The sequence below is a fragment of the Aotus nancymaae genome, unplaced genomic scaffold (genome assembly GCF_030222135.1).
Source record: "Aotus nancymaae isolate 86718 unplaced genomic scaffold, 86718_ANA_hifiasm-v0.15.2.pri h1tg000033l, whole genome shotgun sequence".
Classification (NCBI taxonomy): domain Eukaryota; kingdom Metazoa; phylum Chordata; class Mammalia; order Primates; family Aotidae; genus Aotus; species Aotus nancymaae.
The window spans coordinates 15,164,921-15,178,713 of NW_026988447.1; the positions used below are offsets into that span (position 1 = coordinate 15,164,921).

The 13,793-nt window shown below is 32.7% G+C and overlaps 1 protein-coding gene across 4 annotated transcripts in view; it reads left to right on the forward strand.

Annotated features, from left to right (window-relative positions):
• FBXW7 (F-box and WD repeat domain containing 7) overlaps positions 1-13,793 on the forward strand; it is a 239,323-nt gene that overhangs the window by 199,661 nt on the left and 25,869 nt on the right. For 3 of the 4 annotated variants that reach the window (XM_012448556.3, XM_021666697.2, XM_012448558.2), the window contains one exon: positions 11,156-11,238. In XM_012448556.3, the coding sequence (XP_012303979.1) occupies positions 11,156-11,238 (83 nt within the window). Of the gene's footprint in view, positions 1-8,385; positions 8,789-11,155; positions 11,239-13,793 lie in introns of those variants that run through there. The other variant, XM_012448557.2, reaches the window with a different exon arrangement.

A 13,793-nucleotide genomic window follows, 5' to 3' on the forward strand; every position in this document is an offset into this window, starting at 1 on the left:
GCACTTCCAAACTCTTAACCATGGCCTACAAGAGGCTCCATGATCTGACCTGTGTTTACCTGACTTCATTTTGTCCCAATCACTTCATCCTAGCCAGACTGGCCTTATTCTTGCTGATCCCAGGCTCTACCCAATCATTTTGGCTTAAAAGTTGTCTCCTGGGCAATGACATTCAAAATTAGCCACACTTCTCTACTACCCTTACTACTCACTTCTGTCATAGCACTGTTTTTTTCTCTTTTAGAACTTAGAATTATATAGAATTATTTTGTTCATTTATTAACTTACTTATGTGTCTTCCTCCCCCACCAGAATGTAAACTACATGAGAATAGAGAGCTCATCTGCATTCTTTATCACCTTATACCTAGTGTCTAGGACTGTTGTTAACATACAGTATATTTTCAGAAAGTTTATTGCCAGGTAAGAGAAAAGAGGGAAAATCTCTTATTAAGCCACTTAGATGACCATGGTTAACATTTTAATATATTTTTCTAGGCTTTTCTTTATGCATATACAGTGTGCATGCACATAACTAAAAATACATGCTTTTTTCAAAAGTACCATACTTTATATTGTTTTTGATGCCTTCTAGTTTTACAGCCACTCTTCTACAGTCACCTAGCTCTGTACATGATGAACAGTTTCTGAGACTTCAGAATGCTTTGTAGTGAAGTCTGTTCTTTAGAAAGGAGGCTTTGAGTCTGGGGGCCAGACAGTGGAGGTGTGGGGAGAAAGGGCTAGGGGTAGAACAAGATGAAAATTTTCTTAGTGAGCCATACATTTTTGAATAGCAGAGGTTCTTTCAGCCACATGTTGGCAAGAATCAGTGAATTGTGTACTCACCTACTGCCCCGAGTAACTTTTTGGATTGTCTTTTCATTAACTTTTTCTGGAAATACAGAGTTTCAATGAATGTTTTCTATACTGTTTCCCTACCCCATATATTCAAGACTACAACTTGCTTGTATGTATGATTTCTAGTGTGAATGCCTGTTCAAACAGTCCCCTTGTTTGTCAGTGTTTGTAACTAAAATTAAAAAGTCAACAGTCTTCATACCCACACAGTAAAGTTCTCCTAGTACAGAAAGACACATAATGCCCTAAAATGGAAGGTTGAGTTATAACAGGAACTATTTTGAAGAAATTTAACAATAAGTTAAATAACATTTCAACTCTAGTACTAAGTGTTTGAATTAGGAAAAATAGTACCACATAGGTTATCCCCTAATGAACCTTGTAAGGCCAGTGACTAATAGACGCTGTTAATCCTACAAGTTAGTAATAGTCATATTTCCACATACATCTAAGGTCCACAGATGATAATTTCCTTTGTCCCTCTCCAAACTTACCAAACTTCTGTTTTTTAAACACAGAAGCTAGACTGTGTGTTTTATGAACCTTCAGACTATTTAAATAACTTGTCCATTTTCTGACCCACTCCACTCAATTTGGCAATTGATATGTAGTACAGTATTGCATTCTGTTTGTTTCTTGTCTTTGTGGGTTTTGTTTTGTTTTGTTTTTTGAGGCAGAGTTTTGTTCTTGTTGCCCAGGCTGGAGTGCAATGGCGTAATCCTAGCTCACTGCAACCTCCACCTTCTGGGTTCAAGCAATTCTCCTGCTTCATCCATCTGTGGTTTTTGTTGTGTTGGTTTTTTGGGTAGTTTTTTTTTTTTGTAGTTGTTGTGTATTGTTTTTAGACAGAGTCTTGCCTTGTCACCCAGGCTGGGGTAGAGTGCCGTGATCATAGCTCACTGCAGCGTCAAACTCAAGGGCTCAAATGATCCTCCTACCCCAGCCTCTCAAGTATCTAGGGCTACAGGTGCACACCACCATGCCCAGGTAATTTTTATTATTATTATTTGTAGAAATGAGGTCTTGATATATTGCATAGGCTGGCCTTGAACTCGTAGCCTCAAACGATCCTCCTCCCTCAGTCTTCCAAAGCTCTGAGATTACAGTTGTGAACCACCATGCCCAGCCTAGTTTCTTATCCTGTCACCTGGATTTTAAGTATCTTGTGGGAGGAAGGTAATTGTAATGTTTTTGTTTGCCCTTGGTAGCATTTCACAGATATTGGGACATAGGAGGTGATTTATTTCTTAGTTGATTGACTTTTTTTAACCTAAATTATAATCTCAGCTTCTGTCCCCTTTCCCCCATCACCAGGCCCTAGCCTCAGATTTCCACATGTAGTAGAAGCATAGTTATATGGATCTGAAATAATGATTCAGTAAACTGAATAATCAAGACTTAGATGTAGTTTACATACATACTTGTTATTTGTAAAATGTAACACTTTCTTCTTCTTTAGCAATGTCTCGTTTTTTAGCTTAACTTGAACTACCACATATCTAATGGAAATCAGTAAGAATTATTGATCTTGGGGACCAGAGACCAACGTTCTAAATATAGCTAGCTGTGTAAACCTGAGCAAGACACTTAATTCTCTACCTACTTTTCTCACCTGTCAAATATGGCTACCATTTCTAGGGTATCTGATATGTGCTAGGCATTTTCTGTGTCCTCACAGTGACTCTCTAGGTTAGGTGGGTAAGGTAGGTGTATACTCATTACTGTTTTATAAAAAGAGTAAACTGAAACTCTTAAAGGTCAAGTAACCACCTGACATTACACTCTGGTCATGGCAAAACTTGCACTTAAATCCAAGTTTCTCTAGTTCCATTGCTTGTGTTCATTCCACAAACAAAGAGGAATTAGATGGCATCCAAAATCACTCTTTGGCTTCCTGCTGGTTTTTTGCTGATTTAGTGGCTGTACCTTATTTTTAGTCTTTAGCTCTCAAAACATTTTTGTCATGACTAATCACTAATTTAGGAAATTAATCTCAGAATTTTAAACTGTTCTTGAAATGAATACAAGATTAATATATCATACCTATGGAAAATTCTTCTCAAGCCAGGTAAATATATTTGAAAGTCACAAACAGCAGCAATAAATACAGATTTGTGTAAAGAAACCAGAAAAGTGAATAGGGGTTAGGCCTTATATTGAGGAAAATTTGATACCATTCTTTCTCCATGTTAAATTCTTTCCTGGGTTATATTTGTGGTTTTATTTTTCTTGAAGTCAGCCTTATTTTTTATACTTTTTTTTCCATTATATCTTTCTTACTTTAGTGAAGATATTACTCTAAGGAATTTATAATACAATTTTGAGAGGAAATTTATGAATTCCAAATGCTTATTGGTAGTTTATTTTGGATTTTAAGCATGAAAGATTAATTGCTTTCTGGATAAATCAGAGTAAACTCCAGGGTGACTTGCTAACTTTGTTGTCAGATTATTGCACTGATGTTGGCTGTCTATGAAAAAGTAGAGAATGTTGACTCAGTATTAGTCTGACAGCTCTGTAATGATACAAATTTTAGAGGAGCAAGTAAAACCTCCTTCTTCATTATTCTCTTCTATGGCTGCCATAAATAGAACTCTTAACTTGCATTATTGTGTACAAATTCTGTATGTATGTATATTTATGTATTTGTAGATAAATACATTTGTGCATCTGTCCATCAGATGACTAATTTGGCCCAGTCTGAAGCAATATCACTGTTTGAACTAATATTGCAGTTGGTTTGTGTCAAATCATCAGAGGCTGAATCTTTGTAAGGAGAGTTTTAAATAGCTTAAACTTAAAGAATTAAAAAGTACTACTTCTGGCCGGGCACAGTGGCTCACCCGTGTCATCCCAGCACCTTGGGAGGCGGGTGGACTACTTGAGACCAGGAGTTCAAGACTAGCCTAGCCAACATGATAAAATCCCATCTCTACTAAAAATAGAAAAATTAGCAGGGCATGGTGGCACATGATGGTAAGCCCAACTACTCAAGAGGCTGAGTCATGAGAATTGCTTGAACCTAGGAGGTAGAGGTTGCAGTGAGCCAAGCCTGTGCCACTGAACTCCAGCCTGGGCAACAGAGTGAGACACTGTCTCAAAAAAAAAAAAAAAGAATTACTTCTTTAATTATACTTACATTAAAATTTATTTAAAAGCAATCATCTATAATATTTTGATTTGCAGCTTGATTTACTAAGATTAGGATTATATTTATTATTATAAACATCCCCTTCCCCCCAAAAAATAAGATTATCTATTACAATGTTTAGTGTTTGGGATTTTTTTTCTAAGGCACTAGTGTCACAGTATTTGTTTACTTAGATGTTAGCTTTGAACTAAAACTGGCTCATCTTGTTTTATTTTACATGTTCTCAAAAATTTTTTAGAACTAATTTCAGTATGAGTTCTAACAGTCAGACGTGTGTATATTACATTACACTGTGCTGTTGTGTTAATTGACTGTATTTCCAATTGAGAAAGAACAAAACTTAATTATGGTATATAATATTCTGTGCCTGACACAAAGTAGGTGCTAAGCATACACAAAGTAGGTGCTAAGCAAATGCTTACTGAATGAGTAAATGTGGAAAATTACTTATTGGTCAATACTGCTACCTGTTTGTGTTAGTGAAAATGTAGATGCTGGGCATATATACTATTTCAATTGATATCTGTAATAGAACAGGTTCATTCATTTGCCAGTTTCAATAAACAAGTCTTTTAATAAGCACTCACATCCAAGAAAGTTAATGATAGTTAATGAAATTTCAAAAAGTATTTCAGTCTCAACATGCCTGGCATTCCTTTAATTGATGCTGAAATTTTGAACTGTCTGTAATCTAAATTCTGTGCTGAGGGCAAGAGAGCTAACTGGTGGTTTCCTACTCCTTTCCAGAGTAAAGAGTGTTATGATAAAAATAAAATCACTGACATAGGAATACAAACACATTCTCCTACTACTATAAAACGGAAGTATATTTTTAAATGTTAGCAAAGTAATGAAAAGAACCGATAGTATTCATAATATTATCTACTAATTATAAGCTTTTTAGTTGAGTTAAACTTTTAGTACTGAGTGTAATATATGTTTATGCTTTAGAAAAATATTGCTGTGGATGCTACTCTTTCCTTGTATGGCCAGTTATTCAAAAATATTCATTATTGTCATTTTCTGGATGTCCTAGAAATAAAGTTGAGTAAGATGTGAATATTTAGGGAGTAGATAGGGGAGAAAGATGTATAAAAATAATGACAATGAACTATAATAACTGCAGTAACAGAAGAATTATATATAAGACAGAAATAATGAACTCTTGAGAGGGAAGAGGTAAAGTACTCTGTTAACTACCATCCTTTATGTTGACATTATGTATAAAGAGAAGTATTTCTCTGAAGATACGTGATTCATTTAAGACCATTTGTTTATATTTTTCTCACTGTATATAAATTATTTTTTACCACAACTTGCCCTTCTAAAAACTTAGTCATCCCAATTATTTGCTTAGAGAGAGCCATTTCTCTAGTAGGAGCTCACAGGTTAATGATTCTATGGGCATTATTCCCCAGAGGCAAAGACATCATCATATTTTTGTGCTTTTTGTTTTTTCCTTGTTACTGCTAACTTCTACGCTAGCACACTAGTTGCACTTCAACACTTAGCACAGTGGAGTTGTGATGAGATGAACATTGGGTCTGAGTTAGCATATGAATTTTATTCCAGGACCTTATTGTTGATCATTCCCTTTACTAATGGATTTTCAATAATACTTCTAGGTTGTCAGTCAAGAAAAAATTAATTTTGTATAGAATGGGAGAAGTGATTGCCTAGCTGACATTACATGAAAATTTATTGTAATGAAAATATCTTTAATATAGTGAAATAGTAATTCTAAAAATGTAGATGACAAACATAAGCATTTTCTTAGCTGTTTGGTTGACTGATGTAGCTATTTGGTTGACCTTCTTTCCAGTGAACTTAAACTACTTTATATTTTAGTCTAAGGCATAAAATACTTTAAAAAAAATAAACTTATTTAACAGAGATAATAGACTGACCTAAGTTTTAAAATGTTTCTGTCACAGGGATAAGATAGATAAATAAAGATACAAACCCATAAAGATTTTTAAATATTATATTACTAAAAACTTAAATCTGAATAACGTTTCAAACTATATTTTAGCCAAGAGTGCTATAAATAGAAATGTGAGAATGATTTTATTTGCTTTGTTCGCATATAGATGATGAGGACAGTAATATAATAGATCATAGTTTTCATTGATAGTACATCAGAGAATGTTGAAAATCATTTTTATTCTGTTACTTTGAAATTCAATTAGAGGCTTGGTTGACTAGCTTTGCTTGACAAATTCTTCACAGTTCAAATTAACATCATAAGATATTAGGGAGAATTGTTTAAATACTTGGGAAGAGAAGGTCTTCATTAACACTTATAAACATAGGCATTTCTCACTTAAACAAATTAGTAAAAATCATTCCCAAGTAAGAACCATGGTAGATGGAGGATATGTAGGAGTAGAAAGACTTCTCAGTGTAGACTTTTTTTGTGTATCATTTTGCTGTTTGAACCATGCAAACCTGGTAATAAAATATGAATCTATAGGGTAATACACACATATAAACGGTATTTGTGGGGAACAGATTTTCCTGTAACTTCACAGCCCTAAGTAGGAGCCATGTAACCGTGGGAGCAGTCCTTTGAATATACAAAGTGAAGAGGTATTTTCTTTAGGTTTTGAGACACTATCCCCTACTTCATTTAAGCTGGTCTCTTCTTAACTGAGTAGACTTAATTTGAAAAGGTTAGTTCAACTAGAAATAGGACATGATTTCGGTTGAAGCCAAAATATATGCTATTATAGCACTAGTATTCCACTTGTCTTATGACAAACTAGATACCAGTGACAAATTCTAGATGAAATTTCAGGTGTTCTGATAGCCCAGAACATGGGGGAAAATCAACTTTTTTCCCCTTTGCCTAAATCTTGAGTCCTCAGAACTTCTAACAAAAGCGTTTATGGGTCCATTCCTAACAAGTTGATTTTTTTTTTTTTTTTTTTTGCTTCCCTTCAAAGTGAGATTATTTAGATAACTAACTTCTGCTGGGTACATACACATATTGTTTCTGAGAATAAGAATTAATTTAAGAGCCAGGTAGGAGATTTAAAGTAGACAGTGGAATATAATTTCCAGGAGAAGACTCAAGGTGTACATCTTCATGAAATTTTATATTATCTTATTTTCATTTATGTTTTAAAGTAAAAGATGTTCCATTGACATAATGTCTTAGTTATAAAGGTAAACATTTTTATTTTTAAAATTGTGATACTACTTTATGCAGTATTTAGAATCATTTTACTAAAGAAAGTCATTTACCACCATAGCAGAGAGTATTAAAATGTTAGTAAGTCCAAATGGTTGTTTTGTTTGTTCTTCTGGAGAAACATACTTCTAATAACTATAGACACAATTTACTTGTAATAAATGGGGAGGGTAGGAGTTAATTAACTAGGCCCTTAATAATGGGCTTTTCTAGTTCAAGGAATCTTATAATTGCCCCTGAAGCTAGTTGTGAAGGAAGTTGCAAGATGAAATATCTAGATTTGTTTAGTGGTCATTACAGGAAAAATGTTGCCTTCTGGCAAACTTTGGCACCTTTATTATGTAAAATGCCTTTTTAATGATAAACAATATAGATTGTCAAAATTATTTTGGAGATAGAAGTCCAGTGCCTCCTGTTTACTCCAGATTAAATTAGCAAATAAGGGCAAGCCTCTCCAGTGAGCACAGTGTTTGCTGTTTTGGGGAGAAAATAGCATTTTGGCCAGACTTTACACACTTAGGTAGTACTAGTTTGTTAACCTTAAAAAGATACTCTCATGATGAGTAAGGGTTGATGAAGTATGTGGCAATTTTCCTGAAAATTACTATGTTTTAAACAATTGAAATGGAAAAGCATGGGGAATGTTTTTATTAAATCAATACCAAAATATGCAGATTGAAATGTAACTTAGATTACATAATTTCTGCAAATGTTACCAGCTCCAAACCAGTTTACTTTATTTTCAGTGAACCCCAAAGAATATTAATTTCTCTTTTTGGGATTGCCTGTTTTGTACCATCCAAGCTACTTGAAAAATCTAATCAGTCTGTGCCAGTACTACTGTAGGAAGACAGTCAGTGAAAATAGCATGCTTTGCCTCTTTTGAGGGGGACTGTATGAAAATATATCCTATTTTCAAAATGTTTCTGAAAAGACTTATTTGTGGAAATGTTCCTTGCTATTTAAAACTCTTCAAAAATGCAGGTTTTACAAAATACAAAAATAACCTCCTGAAAGTTTGAAAGGGGAGAGGGGGCTGTTGTGTGGGGGCGGTCTCATTTGCTGCCCACATCCTCCCTCTGTTCAGTGCGTTGTGTGCTTACGGGTTCCCTGGAGCGGATCACCATATAATTGATGTGCAGTCTGCATTGCTGAATCCTGGACTGCACCATTCTGTGTTCAAGGGAAGATGTAATCTGATCCCTCTGCTGCTGAGGGAGGAATCTGTTCAGTCAAGGCTTTGACAGGGCATAGTCTCCTCCAATAATCTTCTCCGTTCTCTCTCATTATTCCCTCGAGTTCTCCTCAGTCAAGCTGCATGTATGTATGTGTGTCCCGAGAAGCGGTTTGATACTGAGCTGCATTTGCCTTTACTGTGGAGTTTTGTTGCCGGTTCTGCTCCCTAATCTTCCTTTTCTGACGTGCCTGAGCATGTCCACATTAGAATCTGTGACATACCTACCTGAAAAAGGTTTATATTGTCAGAGACTGCCAAGCAGCCGGACACACGGGGGCACAGAATCACTGAAGGGGAAAAATACAGAAAATATGGGTTTCTACGGCACATTAAAAATGATTTTTTACAAAGTAAGTAATCTGTTTTCTTCCTTTGCTGTGTGATTGTGTGTGTATGCCTGCCTGAGAAGGAAAATCTGTATCATCAGAGATGGCTGCAGTATCCTCTAATTTTGGTGGGTAGCTTGATGTCTGGTATTCTGTTTTATATCATGAATGTAAGCAAATAATGGAAAGACTGTGAGCTGGAAAAAGCTTTAGATTTAAGATAAAATGTACATTTTAATCTGAGAATTTTTCACTAAAAATACATTAAGACTTTAGAAATGTGGCTCCATTAAATGCTGACCTGGAAATACTCTATCCTTAGTTGGCTTTTAGTGAACCTTTTGCCTTCAGTTTTTCTATACCTTATATATAGTTTTTCTTTTTTCATTAGTTGACTCTTTTAACGTATAGAATCATAAGACTATTTGGGATTTATATTTAAAGAGATCATGTTTACTTTCTGTACCCCTCAAAAATTGCAGAATTAATTTTTGATCCTGAAGTCAGTATTTTCAGTAAACAGTACAGTATTTAAAAGACTTCTGTAGTCATACAGAAGGTGCTTTACTTTATAAAATATTATTAAAATCCTTTCTCAGTGGTTTCCTTGATACACATTTTGGACTGTTTATTCATTGAAGGATTTCTAAGATGGAAATAAAGTTTGCTTTTAGTGGCAAATGGTATTTGCACCAATGTTTTTTACAAGATATCCTGGGAAGTTCTGAAAGCCAGTATTACAAACTTAATTAGAATAAACATCAAAGTTTCTCCTAATGATAAAGATAAGAATTTGTGGAAGTTGTAAAAAACTAGATTTTAAGATAGTCTGTACTGACTGACCTTCCTAATGGATTCATTTGCATGTATGTGTATATATGTGTATCTATAAATTATATACATGGAAACACGTGGTTACCTATATACTTCAGCTTTTATATTTATGTTTACTTTTTAATAAAATTATTTGGAGAAGGAAAATAATGGTTTCTGAGAGGAATCACTTTAAAACAATGTAATGAGTACAGAAACTTCTGAAAGGAAGAAACCAGCCAGACCAATTCCATTTCTTTCCAGTAGGTATGTCGTGAACTAAGGTATAAATTGTAGATGAGCTTGTTGTACCCTCACCTCTAGCCCCTAGTATCGTAAGATCATTCCGGTATTTTAGAAAACTCTTCATGATGGCAAAAACATAGTCTTTATTATTCAGTGTGGCTCCAAAAGATTTTTAGTCTCTTTGGTATTTATATTGTATCATGCTATGTTATGATGTTCCTATGTAAAGCAAGAGGTAGGAAAATAAGACTGCTGCAAAGCAAGGATTTTTACCTTCTTATACACATGAGGGTAGCTCTCCATCACTCTGGAGTATTTTTCCTCCTATAACTTGGAGTAATACAGTGATTAATTAGTGGACATAAATCTTAAAAAGGGGTTGCTGAAATGGAAAAAGTTGAATCTTAGCAGATTTTATTTTCCAGTTTTAAAATATACATATAGTCATATAAAAATATTTCAATATTGATGTTGACAAAATACAATTCTGAATATATTTATAGTATAGCATGGCATTATAAACACCTTAAAATTTAGATTTTGGATACACCTTATAGAGAGGCATAACTCATTCTTTTAAAATCTTTTTGTTGTTTCAAGTTAGAACATTTTATCCTGAGTATCTGTCAGTAGAGCTATATTCTGTATATATATCAATCGATGACTTTTCCCCTCAGCTTTATTATACTATCTCTAGATTTCTCTTATTATTTTTAAAACTGTCCTTATGGCCTATATTAATTGCTCTTTGACTTATCACTATTCAAGATTATTTATACTGCTCTTTACCCTTTTATAATGGTATGAATCTTTAAAATTGAGTTTGTTACTTTCATACTTATTTCTGATTTTGAAATTTTGAATTTTGTTTATCTTTATTAAAGCATGTTTTTACAGAAAAATGAAGATTTGTGAGAAAGGCATGTTAAATATGATTCTATTCTGTGTGGATTAACATGAGATTTTTCCCTATGTTGGTTATTAAATTGGAAAACATGAAAGACATATTACCTCAAGGAAAGAGAGAGAGAGTGAGTGTGTGTGTGTGTGTGTGTGTGTGTCTGTGTGTGTGTATGAGGAATATCAGTTTTCAAATCATCATGCCCTGTTCTTCTGGATAAAATATTAGGGGGAAAAATTCACCTTTCCAGTCCGTTCAGAGTAAAACAAAGTAGAACAAATAGAAGAAACTATTAAACATTTATTTTATATATTTAGTTACCATTGTAGACATATGAAAATTAAAGAATTTTAAAATATTAACCATGCCAACTCAAGATTCGATAGTTAGATAATTTTTTAAAAACATATCTTGTTTGTTTTACCTTATAGATGAAAAGAAAGTTGGACCATGGTTCTGAGGTCCGCTCTTTTTCTTTGGGAAAGAAACCATGCAAAGTCTCAGACTATACAAGGTAATATTAAATGTAATGATTGATTATCTCATGATTCTCACTTTTTTAGAGTGGATTCTGAAAGTTTTTTAGTTTATTCTTATAGAATAATAGTGTTAGTAGTATGGTTGACTGTTTAACACATTTTGAGATTACTGGAAATTGAGAACTATATCATTTTAAATAATAAGAGGACTACCACTATAGTTTGTTTTGTTACTAATACATTTGAAGTATGACACAAACAGAAATTCTCTTGTAAACAAAAATTTAAAATTACAAAATTTAAGGAATTTTAAAAAGGAAACCATAAAATATGAATATGAGCATCTGTATCTTGTTCCTATAGCAACAACTGTTACAGGGTAGACATTTGTATGTGGAAATTTGAAGATACATTTATTAGCAGTGAAATAAAACTCACAACTATTAACTAAATCTTATTTCATGAAAGTAATATGTTAGAAATTTCCTTTTACTTGGTAGGTCTTAAGTTTTTAACACGTGCATTTCTATACCAGAAGAATGGTTTCTATAACAACTAAATATAATTGTAATCTTTTTCTACTTCAGTCCATCATATTTGGATTTTATATCAGTATAAAAATTTTCCCACTCTCACACTAATTAGGCTAACTTAAGCACAATGTCTGTTGCCCAGCCAATTAAAAATGGCTTTGAATGTCACTTGGAATGTCGTATTTTATAATTTAAATGACCGAAGTATCTTAGAGCTTTTTTTGGTCCTTAAAAAAGAATTTTTTGTTTAATTGCCAGTTTTTAAAATAAGTGATTGAAAGTTAACAGTAGAAACCATAAGAACTTTATGGTTATGACATTTCCTCCTTTCTCTCAAAATATTTTGATTTAGTTATTTTTTATTCTATAAGATGCAATAAGACTAACATTGCTCAGATGTAATTTTTTATTGAACGTTATTACAGATTGTATCTCTTACAGGGAAATTGCTTTTTATTTCAGTTGTAGAAAATATTTCTTTCAAATGTTCTTTTATGAAATTTGAAAATCATAATAATTAGAACAGTCTTACATTCGAAAGTGAAGAGATTATACAGAAGAGAAAAATAAAGCTATCTCTTAGTTATTCAGGAGCTTCTTTTCTGTGTGATTTTTCTTATGTTAACTGTCCCCCTTCCTGTTACGCTTTGCCTTTTGACAGTTTTACTGTGTTTTGGCACTTCCACCAGAGGGTGTGGAGGGATAGAGAGACAAGTGAAACTATTCACTTCATTTTGCTTTTCCCTTCTAGTCATGATAAAGTATATCTTGGATGAGAAATTTGCATTTAATGTTCAACTAACTATTAATGCTATTTTTAAAATAGCATTATCAGTCTTTTATTAATATGGCTGATATTGGGACAAAGGTATTAACATTGTTCAGTTATTTTTAAGGCAACTTATAATAGATGAATGCTGAATTTTTATTACAGAAAGAATTTTGTAAAATTTATCTTTAGTTCCTCACTTTTTATATTGACAAAACAACTGAAAAGGCACACGTTTTACTTTTAGCCTGTTAATGTATAATTTTATTAAAGCAAAATTAGACCAAACAGCATATTTATTTCCATGTTTTTTTGTAGACTCTCAGGAAGGTATATATTTGATGTTTTGTGATATTTTTGAAACATTTGCTAATAAGATAAAACTGTGATTTTTTTCCATCATTTTTTTTTCTTAGAAAATTTGTTATTAACACATCCTATTTTATTTTGGAGAAAAAGAAAATAGAACTTACCTTTGAATTTGAAAGAAGAAAAGATAGATTTAATTCTTGAATGTTAGAGATTTTCTTTGATTTCTACTATTACAGGATTTAAACGGGGTAGATAAGAAGACTTTTCTGTAAAATCTGGTGATAGAGAAAATTTTTTTAACAAAATAATGCTGCATAGAAAAAAAAAAGCTGGAGGAGTTATTTTACTAGTAATTTATCACAGTTTGATTCTTAACTATTAGGATGCAATGAATTGAATGTGGATTTCTTTTTAAATATAATTTCGTTAAACCAGATCTTCCTGCTGCTTTTTTCCCCAATGTCTTTAAAATGGATATTCAGTATTTGCCTTGAGTTTAATTACATGCAGAAATTAGAAAGGAAAGTTTAATATATTCATAATATCTTTCTGCTATTAATTAGTCATTTTTAGAATAGTTAGACAATGTTAGAGAGATCATCTAGTTGGTCCCCATTTTACTAGTGGCAGAATTGAATTTCAAGTTCTTTGAGGCAGTTAAATCTCAAAATTTAAATTATTGTATAAAAATGTTTAGATGATCTTATTTTTGCGTATAATAAGTCCTTAATACTTAAATGTATTTCTAATTAAGACTGAGTCCTGGCAAATATTTAGACCAAGCTTTATATATAACAATAAAAAATTAGAGAGAAATATTATGGACAATTTTGAAGGCATCTAGGGCAAACTTAAAGAATTAATGTGACTCTTGAAATTCAAAACATTTGAATGTACTATTTCTGTGTCTAAGTTTTTTAAAGCATTAATAAAGTATCACAACCCTTTTTATAAAGAAAATTTAAACTTTTTTTTA